The 16,038-nt window shown below is 35.0% G+C and overlaps 1 protein-coding gene across 4 annotated transcripts in view; it reads right to left on the bottom strand.

Annotated features, from left to right (window-relative positions):
- The window catches only part of LOC6039660 (alpha-catulin), a 289,120-nt gene that overhangs the window by 10,467 nt on the left and 262,615 nt on the right, over window positions 1-16,038 (bottom strand). For 3 of the 4 annotated variants that reach the window (XM_038254981.1, XM_038254982.1, XM_038254984.1), the window contains exon 13: window positions 13,315-13,972. The exons of the other annotated variant lie outside the window; for it this stretch is intronic. In XM_038254981.1, the coding sequence (XP_038110909.1) occupies window positions 13,763-13,972 (210 nt within the window). In that variant the 3' untranslated portion in view covers window positions 13,315-13,762. Of the gene's footprint in view, window positions 1-13,314; window positions 13,973-16,038 lie in introns of those variants that run through there. 4 annotated transcript variants of the gene reach the window in all.

Raw genomic sequence — 16,038 nt, forward strand, 5'->3', positions numbered from 1 at the left:
AGGACCACGCTGGGTGGCGAGCAGGAGGGATCGGTCGGGATGACGGGCTGGCGAGATCGGTCGGGATGACGAGCTGGCGAGATCGGATGGGATGACGGGCTGGCGAGATCGGACTTGTTGCTGGACGTTGACTTGGACAGGACCACGCTGGTTGGCGAGCAGGAGAGATCGGACGGGATGACGAGCTGGCGAGATCGGACTTGTTGTTTCTTTACTTTCACTGTCCTCGTTGCTGTTGTTGTCACCAGCTAGGTCATGGCCCTGATCAAGGTGCTGATCATCTTCAAGTCGTCGATCTGCTGAGGCTGTTAAACTATCCAAACAGTTAACCAACGTTTCAGCCGTTTGTTCAGTCGTTCCAACTGCAGCTTCCTCTTGTCCGATTGGCTACAGATTGAAGAGTCAAATAAGAGTGTAACAGGAACATATCATTTATGCATACATTCCACGATAAATCACATGGCAGGGATAGTTCCGTCCTGAAATGAGTTCTATCCTCCTCCGATTTCGAAGTGGTTTGGGATTTTTGCTTGTAAAGTCCTAAAATTACTTTAATTTAGCAAACTGGAACAAACCATTCTGATAAAACCATATTGTTAAAATTTATACCTCTCCAAGTGTCGTACAAATCTTGCAAATGGGCATTGATCTTTCTTCGTGGTACCTTTAAAGCACTTTCCGCCAACCGGGAGATTTCCAAGGCGGCATTCTTGATCGAAAGCTTGTCGTATCGATTCCGGTGCAAAAGAGCGCTTAAAAGCTCTCTGTTCGTCGGGGTGCGATGCAGGGGCAGATTTCCCTCCAGATTTCCCACCAGGAAAGCCTGGTTCCAGGACCGCAAACTAAAGCTTTCTGCTTCCATTGAGACGTTCTGACATTTGTTTCATGTTTACCATTCAAAACACATCACAACTACGTAGTAACCATTGAAAATAAAAGCTCAATTGGCGTCGGCATTCGTAGTTTTTGAGACACCGGACGTCGATCCAATGCGCACCTTGGGGACAGAACGGACAACCCTTTTTCCTTCTGGAATGTGTTCATTGGACCATCCCCTACTCACCTGTCTTTATTCCGAGTGAATCCATGTTGTCCCCTGGCCTGTAGGTTCGATTGAACGAAAAGCACAAAAATCCCATAGTAATTTCCATGTAAACTTGAAACCGCTGGGGACAGGCCAATTCTCAACCAAATGGGCTGATATTTGGCATGAGAGTCCCTATGGGTACCCTCTACAAGGGGAACCTCGGTTTGCCGTAATCTGAGAACTTTTTTGTTTGGCTGAAACACCCTAATGCTTATGCTTATGCTTATGCTTATGACAAGAACTCAATTGAAATATTTATGAAATCTTAAAATCAAGCCTCATTTCAAAAATGGTTTACTTCAAATATTCTGAATTTAATAAATGTAAAGCTTGAACTGTAATATTTGTTGATAGCTTAAATTAAATAGATCCGATTCAAAAATAAGTTTCAAAAAGTTTAATTATATTGGGAATTGGATTAAAAATTGCCAAGACTTCATCAGCTAAAAATGAAAACTTTTTTTAGCCACAGAGTCTTTTGTAAAAGTTATTAATCTTGGCTATAGTTATAGTTATAGCTATAGTACATTTTCGAAGGTTTTCTTTTACATTTCACACTTGATATTGAAATAAAAGTTTTTTAGCGCAAAAGAAGCTTCTTTTCTTTCCCCAAAATATACAGTCCAGACTCGATTATCCGAAGTTTCGATTATCTGAAGTTCGATTATCCAAAGGTTTGTATGAGACTTCAGATAAAAAAAAATCGTTTTCGTTTTCATTTCCTTACTTCAAACATCAAATTAGAGTTCTGCAACTGAATAGTTGATTGCATTTTTTCAATATTTCATCATCGCCATTTTAGATTTAAAAATTCTTAATAATTTTAGAATAGTTTAAGGGTCATGCTTTACAAAAATAAAACAAATATTTAATAATCAACATACAAGGTTCCGTATTGTGAAAACCCTATTTGCATGTCAAGATTTTATAGTTGTGTGAAGACTTGTACGTACGTATGTATGTATGTATGTATGTATGTATTTGAACCCCCGTCTTGGCAGGACTTGGCCATGACCACAGTATATTTCAACTGAGAGACGGTTCGGTTAGTAACCACCATATGTCTCTAGATCTATTGCAGCGAATACCTTTCTCTGGCTTAAGATTTCTTCTGAAATTGTACAGACATAGATCGGTAATGCAGATGACTCGGGCCAGGCAATCCACAACTCCCACGTCCAGTTCATGAGTGTATGAGATGGCTCTGGGCTATTTTAAGACGGTGTTAGTATTTATATAATGGTTTGATATATTATACATGGTGACATTATTTCGCCACTACGGATCAATTCAGTCCTAGAGCATTAACTCCACGATGGCCGACTGGTTAGCGTCTCAGACCATCCTTATAGTTTTATGGAGACTTGTATGGAAAAACTCACGATGCAAAAGTGCTTCTTTTGATATAGGGAATAAATCCAAATGTAACATAAATTTATTTAAATTTTCAAAAAAATGCGAAAACTTAAAAAGTTGCTCCAATAGTCCAATCCATTGAAAGGGTTCTATTACACTTGTTCGACACGATGTTCACCTGGTCGTAGAAGAATCTACACGAGATCTAATGAATGATTCCTAATGAGAAAATGGATTGCTTATACCTCAACAATGGGGTGTTATTTTTCCATTTCGGGATTGGTTGAACAGAATCCGAAGCAGAGCTTTTATAATCCAATCAATGGACTGAACAGAACAACATCGATTTCTAGCCAACGTTGAAAAAACAATTGCAACCAATGATTTGTTTGTGTTTGTGAGTTCTGTACTTGCGTACCTATAGAGATTCGGGCCGGTCGATTGAATTAGCAGTGAGCGCGCCCATTGTTTTTATTGGTTTAAGGATAGTATTAGTGTGCAATTGTCGCATACGTGTCGGCGTAGCAGTTGCTCTCACAAACAAAAATGCTCACTCTCATCTGGCCTAAGCACTGGCCTCTGACTCTCTGTCTCGTGAAAACTCGCAAAACGGATGAATGCTTGTGGAGTTGTGACGTTGATTTCGCTCTCTCATTCTTACTCTCTCTTTCGCTCGCGCTCTCCATTCGCTCTCTCGCTCGCTCGCTCTCTTTACTAGGTTTGGTTGTCTCGCTCGCTCGAACGACTCAGGGCCCTTTTAGATGAGAACGTGATTAGAGCGGTTCGTCTTACCCGTTTATACTCACTGGTCAACTGTTTCTTGATCGGCTATCGAGATTGTTGGTGGTGGTGTGCGTGTGATTTCGGTTGTGGTGGTGTTGGTTGTGGGTTCAGAGTGTGAGTGAGATACGGTGGGGCGGGGACAAAGTTGACAAAGTTAGTACATTGGATCAATCGGTGGGAGGAGCCTAGCTTGAACGAACAGAGTTTTGAGAACAAAATCTAGCAAACATACAGTTTCCGAAGGAATTCTAGCGTTTCTTCCAATCGATCGTGACAAAATGGCGGTGAACTTACAATGGAGATGAGTTTCTTTTTGTTGAGATTCCAACAGCTGAAATTGTCTTACAGACTAAACCCATTATTTGATACAAGTGGAGTTAGAACTTGGGTTAGAACAAACAAGACACTCTCACACGGACTTGAGACAAAGTTGCAATTGTTAGAGTTTGCAGAAGGAAAGTTTCAAGTAGTTAGAAGTCTGACGGTAAGCTTCTGCTTCCGTAAAGCGATCCACTTATGTGGTCCCATACAGCACCACTATCGCATTCGAAACCATTTCCAGTAGCAGCAGCAGTGCTAGTGTTTCTCACTAGTCGTTTTTAATGGTTGCTTTCCGGGTTATTTATGCGATTATCATGTTTGCGATGCGCACGGAGGTGGTCCTGGAACCTGGAACTGAAAGAGCAATACTTTTGCTTGAGAATTAAAAAAAATGCAGTGTTGCCAGAATTCGAAATCACATTTTTTTGTTCTGTCTATCAGGCTAAAATTTGGAAGAGCTTTTTATATCTGGAGTTTTTTTTAAAAGGTCCTATAAACCAAATTTTCATTTTTTGCCTTTTGGGTGTTTTTGAATACCCCTGACTCAAGGCGGTTCTAAAGACACCCAAAAAGCAAAAAATGAAAATTTGGTTTATTGGACCTTTTCAAAAAAACTCCAGAAATCATCTAAATAAGCAGGAATCGTCCAAATAAAGCCACTCTTTGATACCAGGTAATTATTAAACTTTATTATTCAAAATTCAGTATGTCATGAACTACACCCACAAAAAATCATTAAAATTGTCATCAGGGATGGAATGATCGCAAAAATTTTTTTTTTTCGCTTGCGAACCTTCTTCACACGCGAAAGAGAGAGAAGGCAAATCACGCGAAAGAAAATCGCTCACAAACTTCAAAGAAAATCATTGATGATGATTTTTTGTAAATTGCCTTGTTAGCACCACTTAAAATTATTTATTTGGTTTTTTTACATGCATTGCCTATCTACAAAAAGTGGCAGGTCATTTTTCGACTTGTGACGTTACACTTGCAAGTGTAGTAGTGGAAAAAGATGTTCCGCCGAATATTCAATATGATTTTTTTAGATTCCTTTTAACAATATTTCGTGCGCGAGAGAAGAGAGCCATGCTCGTTTCGGATTTGATGAACATCCAAAGATTTTTTTTCTTTTGATGATGATTATTCCATCCCTGTTTTCCAAAGTGTATTTTCTATACAAAATTTAAACTTTTATAACAGATTTTGCAGCACTTTCATGCATATTTGAAGCAACATGAGCGACCACCGTTTGGTTGTAATTGGAAATTATTTCCCAAAATTAGAAAACTCTAAACTCAAGTCAAAATGAGTGCTACACCAACCTTCTACGATTTGGCTTGTCTGAAGACCACTGGCTTAAGTTATGCAAATTTAAATCTTTAGCATTTCATACAATTTATTCAACACAGAGAGATAATTTCTGCTTCTTTTTATATTTCATCAAAAGGAAATTTATTTTAATATATCATTTAAGTATATTGAGGAATAAAACCAAATTAGATTTTTTTGATTTATTTTTTCAATACCTCGAAAAAAATTATCAGACCACGGAAAAAAACCAGATTATATAAGAAATTTTCTATAATTGCAAAAAAAAGGTGGACAAAAATATTCATTTTAAAAAACGTCGATGATTAACTATTCAGAATACATTCTTCGACGTTTGTTTCGCCTTTTCAAATCAATTCAAAATTTTAAAAGCACTAATTTTAGGACCGTTAAACTTTATTTTCAGTGAAAAATATGTGGATTTTATCATAATTTAGAAAAAAAATACAGCAGCATAAATCTGTTCAAGATTGAAACATTTTATGATTATTTTTGATTATTTTAAACTGGTTGAAAATGGCCAGAATCATAACTTTAAAATTAACTTTTTCGTTAAATTCTGATAAAGCTTAATCCAAAAAGTACGTTACGCTAAAATCAACAAAAAATGCACCTTGTACAAATATTTCACAAATATACAAAAATGGTTTGAGAAAATCAGAACAAAGTGCATTTGAAGGATTTTTTGACTATTTGGTGTCTTTAAACATAAAATGCCATCTTTTCAGAAAATTCCAGAAAGGGTTAAACATGTTTGAAGAATTTATGAATTTCCGAAAAAATTGTGTATTTTCTAAAAATAAAAAAACGGGTTAAAAATTTATGAAGTCATTTTAAAATGAAAAATCAAATTTGCATTAGATAAAGTTTTTGAGTGAATTTTTTTAAAAGAATTTTCAAATTAATGCAATTTTTGGGATTTCTTTTTGTAATTTAAAAAAAAATGCCCATAATATCTCAATTTTTCGAAAAATATTTTCTAAAAGATGAAAAAATTGTACCCACATTTTCTTTTTTGAACTTATTACATACGGCCTTTAGTGGTGAGATTTTGAAAACTAAATTCAATGCCAAAAATGAAAATTTTGTAAAATTTTCTGAACTTTAAAAATAAATTTTATTTTGGAATAATTTAATAATAGTAGTTTAAGCAACAAGTTACAAAAAAAAAGATTTTATCAGCGAGTCGTACATTTATCAAACGAGGTTCACCGAGTTGGATAAAAACGACGAGTGTTGAAAAAAACAAGTTCCATAGAACATTATTTGCAATTTCGAAAAACACCCTTTGAGTGGAATTACAGGTCAAATGTTTATGTATTTTGTCAATTAATCGTTCAAATTATTGAAAAAAAATGTTGAAAAGTATTAATTTTTAAAAAAGTGCTGCAAAGTTCTACTTTTCAGCATTTATTTAAGAAAGTGTAATTATTCGATTTTGTTATTTTTGGTACAGAAAAGAAGGCTTTTTCATCGTTCAAAAATTGCAGTAAAAGAAAGTAGTTTCACGAAGGAATTGCAAATAGAATATTTTTTTGATAAGACTTAAAACATTTTTTTTTCATTTGTTGTTTGAATATAGCAGAAAATAAAAAAAGAGAAATGAAAATCGGGCCATTAGTTTCAAAGATATCAGGCAATCATAATCACTCATAAAAACATTAAAAAACTGAGATTTTTTTTTATATAAAGTTGATGAATTTTTAACATTTCTGGAATTTTCTGGAAAGATGACATTTTATGTCCCTTGAAATATAATCAAATAATAGCGTTTTTATGAACGTTATATTTTGAGTGAATAGCAGTGATTTAAAAAATTTGCATTTTTTCCGTGTATCATTTTTATTAAGTAATCCACATCCATGCCTACAACTTTGTCGGAGACACCATATCGAACAAAAAAATCCATCATTAGAAACAGATTTTTGAATAATCACATATCGTTTTTATATGGACAGCTGTCACTTGGTTACTTAAGTCAGGAAATCGAAAAGTAGGGAAAAAGACTGGGATCCGCAAAAAAATCGGAAAACAGTCGGAAATAATATAATATGTTTTTGTTAAAAAGTTGGAAAATGTATGGAATCCCAAGTCCCGAGATTTTTTTTTCTTTTTGTTTAATTTTATAACATTTTTAAATTTTTAATTAAATTAAACTGAATTCGTGTTGAGTACTTAACAACAAACTTAAGGCTATTTTTAGTTAATTAAAAAATAATTTTGTTGTTCTTATTAAACTGTATTTAACATTCAAATACAGACAAATGAAGATATCAAGATTGATTTTACAATTATATATCAAATACACATTAAAGGAAAGTGGATAAACATATCTTTTGCATGAACTTTTCGATATTTTGACAAAATGATGAGACAAAATGGCTTCTAAAGACATACAAAAACAGAATAGAAAATCGGTTGATTTCTGAGTCAGGTTCTTTTTAGAAAATTCATAAATTTATTCTTTGCACTGGCAACACTGTTTTTTCATCATTCTTCCTGTTTTTTTGTTCATATTGTTTGAAACACGTGCACATCGCAAACACCGCTGCAAGCCAAACATTTTTCGCACGCGCTTTCCAAAGGCTTCAGTAAGATTGTGTGCACCGACTGTTGCAGAAATCCACATGCCATTCCGGAAGCCCCAGCCAGCAGTTAGTAGTCAGGTTTCAGGTTGCAACAAGGAAAAGAAAAATTGCTTACACAACAACACTGTTTCGGCCGGTTTCGTCCTTTCGTCCAGACTTGAACTTCCATGGAAATAGTTTTCCTCTCTCCAGTCGCATTTCCACCCTGTTTGCTCTCTCTTGGCAGTGTTTGTTCTGGTAGTTTCTCTGTTTTTTTGCTGCTGTGCGTACGTTGCACCACGTTTTAGCTGGAATTTTCCCGGAAAATCGCTTTTCACCTCTTTCCCCACCATCGTCGTCGTCGTAACGTCACACCTCTTTTTTTCCTTCCTTTTGCCGATAAGTGGTATTGATTTATTGCGTGACTATTTTAATTTGTATGCCACTTGTTGAGGCATCGACAGGGCGTTCTAGTGGGGTTGGTTTCGTTTTTCATGGGTTGATTTCAGGCAGCACGATTCGATGCCAAACAAGCAGAAACAACACACACGTTAAACCACACCCCAGGTTTTGTTGTGTTAGAAGGTGGGAAGGTGCCAGATTTTGAGGAAATGGGAAAATGTTGATGGTTTCGTTGGTTTTATGGAAAGAAAATCAAACAAAAATTATCGGTCATTATATCTGGGTTAGGCGGAAATGAGCGCAAACTGTTGAATCAACTCGTGATGAGTTTTGTTAACAAGTTTTCAACTTTGTTACGCCTTGCATTTGCATCCGTAACACGTGTCAAGGGGGAAAAATGAAGTTGGAGGAAAAGTTTAGTACAAAAGGTGGTGCACAAACTTTGTCTACCCGAAAAAGCTCACACTTCTTTTGAGTAACATTACTTTTTGATTCACACTCACAATCGCATGCATCCAACAGAAACAGTTTCTTCTTTTGATTGCAGGGTGTGAAATGGAAGACTCCTTCTTTTCCGGGTTTTCCCCCTCATCAAACTTTTCCCACCGGATGTTGAGTTGAAAGTTTACCGAAGAAAATTGCTTTCAGTATTATTTTTCACTTTTCAGCTGAGTTTTTGGCGTGGAGGTGGTAGTGTCAGAACGCGCCAGCACACATTGTTAACTTGTGGGTGATAAGCGTGGGAAATCAAACTTTTTCTGCTTTTCAAACGGGTGTTAAACAGGGCGAGGCAGAAAAAAGGGGGGTGGGAAACCCATTTCAAATTGTGTAAATTTGATGCGCAGGCAAAACGAGGTAGACAGGAAGACAAGATTCTCGAAACGAGTCAAGTTACTTTTTATGGTGAGAAGATTGATGTACGCAGTAGGGTGGTTCGTAGAAGATGAAACTTTAAAGCAATTTATGCAGCATTTTTTAGTTATTAAACAAAAATTGAAAAAAATATTGTTCTTTTACTTTAAAAAATATGCTTAAAAATTTGGTTTCATGTTTCGAAACTTAACACAAGGACTAAAATATTTGTTTGAAAAGTATTGATTAACATTGTTACATCGCACACAGATTATTTCTTCACATTATCGTTCATTTCAGGCCAGTATTAAACCAAAACTTCAATTCTGTGCACAGACAACAGCTGACAATTAGTACATTTTGCCTTCCTCATTGCACTGAGGAGAGGCTATAAAATCACTGGGAAAATGAACTTTTTAATTTGACCTCCTAGACCCACCTTCATTTATACTTATCGACTAGATTCTGAGTCTGTGCTTATGTGGAGATGTTAATCAAAAATATTCACTTGATTTTCTCGGCTTTGGCTGGACGAATTTTGTCCGGGATGTGGACCACTTGGTTCACTTTCAGGTCCTGGAGCTCGGTATTGAAAATTGTGTAGTTTCATTTAGTCGTTTAGAAGTGATGATAAAAAAACTGTTTAGATGCGTGATTTTCAACATAACCTCGAATGGCCGGGTCTGATCCCGACGGAAAAGCCGTGTAGAAGGATGCTTTTTTTCTTCAAAGGCGGTCTTTGTATATTCTTGACGAAAAGTCTGTAAATGTGATTTTTATATTGATAAAGCTTATTTTTAATTAGAATCTCTTAGGGAATAAATAACTCTATACATGAGACGAAGACACTAACCACCTAAATGTGGATTGAGTTTTGAAGGTGTTAAAAGGTGATTTTCTCAAAAAGTACTAAATGAACGTTCTTACAAGTAGTACACAAGCAACGAATTGTTAGTTTTAAATTTATTTTTAATTTGACTTATGACAAATCTTGATTCAAGAAGCAACTAGAATTAAAAATAAATAAATAAATAAATAAATAAATAAGCATGTTTTGCTATATAATCATAAATATTATGCATAAATAAATAAAAACAGTTAGTCAGAAAATACATCTCAAGAAATTTAAAAAAAAATATTTTTTTCTGCAAATTTTCTTTCTTTTTTTTGATTTAACTTTCGAGCTTTTTCAGAGTCATTTAATGATTTTAGATTTTTTTTAACTGTACATTATTCTTCCAACATTCGTACGATTTTTCATATTCACATTTTACCCCTCGGTTTTTATCACAAAACCAACGTTGTTTAACTATAGAGTTATCGACAATAATATTTTAATAAGTTTGTCATCGTCTTTATCGTAATAAGACAATTTTAGCGGAAACAATACTTATTAAACTTAACCAAGTTCAGACTTTAAGATTTTTTTTAAACAATTTTTTGATGATGAAGTAAACAGGTTTTAATGTTATCAAAATTGCACAATATACTGAATACCTAGAAAAAATTGGTTTTCATTATTTCAATATATAACTATCAAACGACGCATCATGTTGTTAGATTTTTGCCCTTTTGCAATTTTTTGTTTTGTGTTCTTATTTAAATTAAAATAAGTGCCGAGATTTTATGAAAATACGCAAATTTTCATTATTTGCAATATAAAAATCAAACGCAACGAGATTTTGTACGAAAACGACTAACTTAGAAGTTTCTTTTACCATAGTTTTTAGAAATCATTATTTTTTATTTATTTTTTTTATTTTTGGTAGAAAATTAAAATATAATAGCAAAACACCGAATTGGACTTATACGTATATTAACATTATTAGCATAATAGGTATTATAAATTGTGTTTTTTTTCTTTACTAAAGATTTAAGTTTGACATTTTATTCTGGAAATACCGTTATCCTGCAAAAAAAAAAACATATTTTGCACTACCTTTATCGAACGAATTTAAATTCAGCGTAGGTTTGCTCCATATAAGTTTTTTTTTGAAATACTGATATTTTTGCATCATACCGTATTCTTCGAAAATACTCATATTTTAATTATTTGTATGAAATGACGCAAAATCCTGTACGCATTTTCACGGAATTTGAATGCTTTAACGGTGCACATCAACCAAGCCTTTTGCACCTAGATTTTTGTTACAAATGTTTTGGTATCGTAAAAACTACGGGAACTTTCGATATAATTTTTCATTCATCCCCTAAACTATTGTCAACAAAATAATTTACATCAAAGTTTGACTATTTTAACAATCAGATTTATGCTGGATTGGATCCGTAAGTTTGACAACTTTGGAATAAGAAGACAACAACGTCCTTGGTTGCTGTGCACTTTTAATGTTTTATATCAAATTTTAATGTTTAATAACAAATACCTAAAAAAATAAAAATTTCGTTTCTTAAGGACCGTCTGTGGGGGTGACTATGGGTCAAAAAACGATACACCTCTCGTATTTTCTTAATAACAAAAACAATTGAAATAACATCGAAAATCTTTCAACGTAGATTTGTTCTAAGATAGTTTACTAACATTTTCCCAAAATATGGTTGATTTTGATGAACACTACCTTAAATGCCTATTGTTTGAAAATTGACCCAATCTCACCCCTTAGATGGGGTGACATTGGGTCAAATGAAACTAAAATGATGCTCAAATACAACGATATGGTAAAATCAAGGCATGCAACAGTGTTTCTTGTTCGAGGGAATCGTATTGACACGCTACAATGTTTGATGTGGAGATTTTCAAACATTTTTCGAGCAATTCTTACAAAAATATTAGAAAAATGATTTTTCGAGAGGTCATTTTTGGCCAAAAACGTACCCCAACTTTAGACAGCTGCCAAAATAACAGGATTTGTTCTAGGAACGAGATTTTTTCAGCGAAGTCATCTTAAGATGTTCCCTACACAACCCTTTCAACAGAATTCATTTTCATTGAGAAGAACATGAGAAATTGTAAAATCCGTCAAAAATCACTTTGACCCAATCTCACCCCCCAGACCCAATGTCAACCCCACTGACGGGATTACGATAATTTGAAAAAAAAATCAGAAAATTATACATTTAAAACTGTGATGTTTTGAGAATCCATACAGAATGTTGCGTCGATTAATACTTGTTTTGCAGTTTAAGAAATTCTGAGAATTATTAAAAATTTATTATATGGAACTAAAAAAACTAAAAAGCAAAATTGTATTTTAAATTTTGCTTTAAGCAACTAATAGTTTGATACCTATATTATAAAACATGAAAATTTGAGAGTCAAAAAAACATTGTGAAAAAATTTAGTGAGATTGAATTTTTGTAGACAACGATCTCTAGTGTAGTGAAAACTTCACAAAATTTCGCATCGTTTTATATTTGTTATCACCTATATTGCAAAAATACTGTATTTAATGAAATAAAAAATGAGCAATAGCTTTCAAAGCCTTGCAAGAATTTGTTTGGATAACTGCATGTGAAATAGTTACTTCAACTGAGGGACCATCCACAAACTACGTGGACATTTTTTTGGAAATCCCAAACCAATTGTCCATACAAAAAAAAACTTTTTTACATGGAGCGTGAACATGATCTTCAACATAATAGTTAAACTTGAATAATTCTTACTTGAAACATTATTCGGTTATTTAAATTTTAATAAAAAAACTGTTACAATAATTCAATTGATATGAAAAATATTTTTGAATCTTTTAACTGCTGTTAAACCTAAAAACCGAACTTTAATAAGTCTTTTAAAAGCAGTAAAAAGTAAGAAAAAAATAGTTTGTATTCAACAGATAAATTTTAATGAGAAAATTTATTTGGTTTGAAAGGATTTGATTGTATATACGAGTGATTTGTTTGAAATGTGAAATGTATCTTTTTTATACGGGTTTCGCCTTGTAAGCGGAAGGTGATGGGTTCGATTCCTGTCTGGCTCGGCAAAGTCAGATCCCTTCAAAGAGTAAATCTGCTCACTGGGAATACTGACCGGTAGGGGATGGGTTTCGACTAACGGCGTGCTGGATTTCCGATCCAGAGGTCGTGAGTTCGATTCTCGTACCGGGATGATGAAGTTATACATGTATGTAAGACTAAAGTTTTTAAATTTTTTAAATGGTGTTATTGAACAACATTTCGAAGGGTTTATATTTTATACATTGAATCAAACTATCAGTTACAGTCCAGACTCAATCATTCTTAGGCCTTTTCACTTTGAATAATTGCATCACGACTTTTTTTTCGTTTCATTGTGTTTGTACAGGGTTATGACACCTAAACTACCCTAAAGTGATTTAGAATTTAGAAATCAAAAATTGCGGTCAAAATTATGGTATTGAAATATTGAAAAAATGTTTTTGGTAATTTAATATGCAGTATACCATACAAATTTGACTTAAATACAAAGATATCTTCAGTAAAAAATATTGATAATTTGGTGACAAAAAACTCTCAATGTGAATGCAAAATTTCCATTTGAACCACCCTAGCTTCCGTACATCCCAACTCTCAAACTCTCGTTCAACCGCTTGCAGAATCCCCAAGAACCCGCTTTCAAAGGTGATTTCGAGTTACACGAAAAAAACAGAGACACAGTCAACACACGGAGGTATTCAGCACATGTTTTTTCTTCGTTTCATTTCGTTTCGTTTCAAGAATAAAAGAATAAAACCTTTTGCTACACACTAAATGTAAAATGACACGTGGGTGGGTGGATGTTTGTCGCAGCTCCTATATCTCTCTACAAGGTAGTTACTAGTACATACTGAGTAATAAAACTAAAGTAGATATTGGCAGGAAATGGCTGATGGCGCGTTTGGTTTGTTGCTGATTTTGGCACACTTTTATTTAGAATCTGGTTTCTGGAACTGTTTCGTCTACACGGCGGTGAACCTTTAGAGATGATCATGAAAATAGTTTCTGAGTTCGTATGTCGTTCAATTTTATCTCCTGATTTTTTTTGTTTTGTTTCGTACTCTACTACTGCAGCAACACACAGACACGGTGGTGGTTTTGAGAAAAGAAGGCAGCTGCTAGTAGTAGATAGAGTGTTGGGTGAATCGATCGAGGCCTAGCGATACTTGGCAAGTAGCAGTCTTCGTCTATCGCGTGGTGCTGCCCCAGATGGCGAACTGCCGGAGCTGCCACCGCTGCCGGGGCTGCCCGCCGTGGTTACCTTATCTTTGGACGACTTTCTGCTCAGCGTGGGCTCGAGGGGGCTCACCACGGTGGGGACGCTGATCAGCCGGTTGTCGAAGGGCATCCCCGTGAGCTCGAAGATCTGTGGTTGGTTGGAGTTTGCGAGATGTGGGTGGAGGAAGAACCATTTTTCAGTATTGTTAAGTGTATTGTTGTAGCACTCGATGAATTCCAAATGACTTTGATAGTTTCCCGTTCGATAAAAGGACTATCCTTGGAAATTCTCTACGAAATCTTGAATCATTGAATCGTTGATTTATGAACCATTTTTATTCTGCTTTCATAGAGAATTGCCCGAACAAACCTGATAAATATTCAACAAAGTTTCGTTTTAAAATTCCAAACAAGACATCACAACAGAACAACGAGCACGATCCCTTAGCCTGGTGCCATGAAATTCAAATTGACATTTTCATTCCCGTCCTAGCGGCAGTATTTCATGTCCCAGGGAAATCGATGACGCAGACGACGACGATTGTTCAACAATAACCGAACCGAATCACTCGTTCCATGAATAATTAAAAAGTTTAATTAATGATTTCATGACCAACCTCTGACTCTCTCTCGCTCTCAATCACACAAACGCACACAGTCACACTCGCGCAGATCTCGGATGCTGCTGACGTAGCAAAATTAATTACACTCCTGGCGATCAAAAACGATGACAACTGGGTGGAAAAGGAGTTAAGGGGAGTGGATGCGTAAATTACAACCCACCGTGGGCATCACCGGGATTCGTGGGTGGAAATGCACACAACACGTGGAAGTGACCTTTATCCGCGTATGCGACACAAAACCGAGGTGGAAATATTTGCGGAGCACTGTGCTATGAGGTACTAAGAGTTGTTAAGGTATACAACAAATATATAGAGATAGAGGAATACCACGATGAACATAATTGAAATGAAAATGAAAATGAAAATCACAGCACAAAATTAAATTAACGTTATCGATGCAGGAGAAGATACGGTTACTTGGTGGATTGAATGGTTGATCGTATTGGCAGTATCGGAAATTGAATATATATTTGTTTTCAATAAATAAATAAACAATTGTTTTGTTTTCGCACTGTCAAAACATACATGAATTACTACTATTTTTGTCGCTGCCGTGCTATCTGGTCGCACGTGCCTTTTTTGTCAAATTGAGTTAAGAACGCCATTTTGTAAAGCTTACAAAGCCTCACCTTGTGACCTAAACAAATTCCCAAAATTCAGTTTCAATCCTGAGATATTCAATAAAAACCGACCAAACTCCATTTTTGTGACTTTTTCATGCATTGAGCTACGCTCATTTTCTTATTTTCAGCTAAGTTCTTTTTTTTCTTCCAGCGCTCTTTTAGGTTGATGAAATTTTAAGCGAACACTCACGAAAAGAAGCATTTATAGAGAAAATTTCCTGGCATCACTGACTCACTCCAACAGGCGCTGCTGGTGGTGTTGGTGGCCACGCTTTGTTCTTTATTTGCCTTCGCTTCTCGCTTGGTTTTCTTCAGCCTTCGATTGGAATGGGTATATTTCCCCTACGTACAAGTTAGACTACCGTAAACATTTGTAATTATAACTCGGGACTCCAGCAACCAACTTCAATCAAACTTCGGGACAATGCACGAATGGTCAGCCAAATAAATCATGTATGTTGTTGTTTACATTGCGTGCTCTAACTTTGGTTTATTCACACGAAAAAAAAATCCCAAAATACGTATTTTTGACATTTTCTGATATGTTTTAGGGGTTAAAAAACAACGGTAAAAAATCTGGGTTAGGAATAATTAATTTCAGAAAAAATCGTGTTTTAAAGATCACCAAATTTCGCAAAAGTTTCGTTTTTTTACATTGGAAATCAGATCAATAGTTTCCGAGATACCGTCAATGGCTAAAGGCTAGTTTAGACACCCTTGAAAAACTGTTTTTTAGTCGATTCGAAATCTGTGTGCGGGTATATTTTAGAAACTGATAATCCACTTTTTCAAAGTCTCGGTGCGAAATTTGTACAAAATTTTCTGATTTAAAAAAAATCAGCTTTTCTTTAAAAAAGTATTTTGAAATTTTAAAATTGAAGATCTATACAGTCCAAAATTGGTTATCCGAAAGGTTTGGAATAATTTCACTTCGGATGAATTCGGCCAATTTAATTTTTTTTTGGCCT

The sequence above is a fragment of the Culex quinquefasciatus genome, chromosome 2, assembly GCF_015732765.1.
Source record: "Culex quinquefasciatus strain JHB chromosome 2, VPISU_Cqui_1.0_pri_paternal, whole genome shotgun sequence".
NCBI lineage: Eukaryota > Metazoa > Arthropoda > Insecta > Diptera > Culicidae > Culex > Culex quinquefasciatus.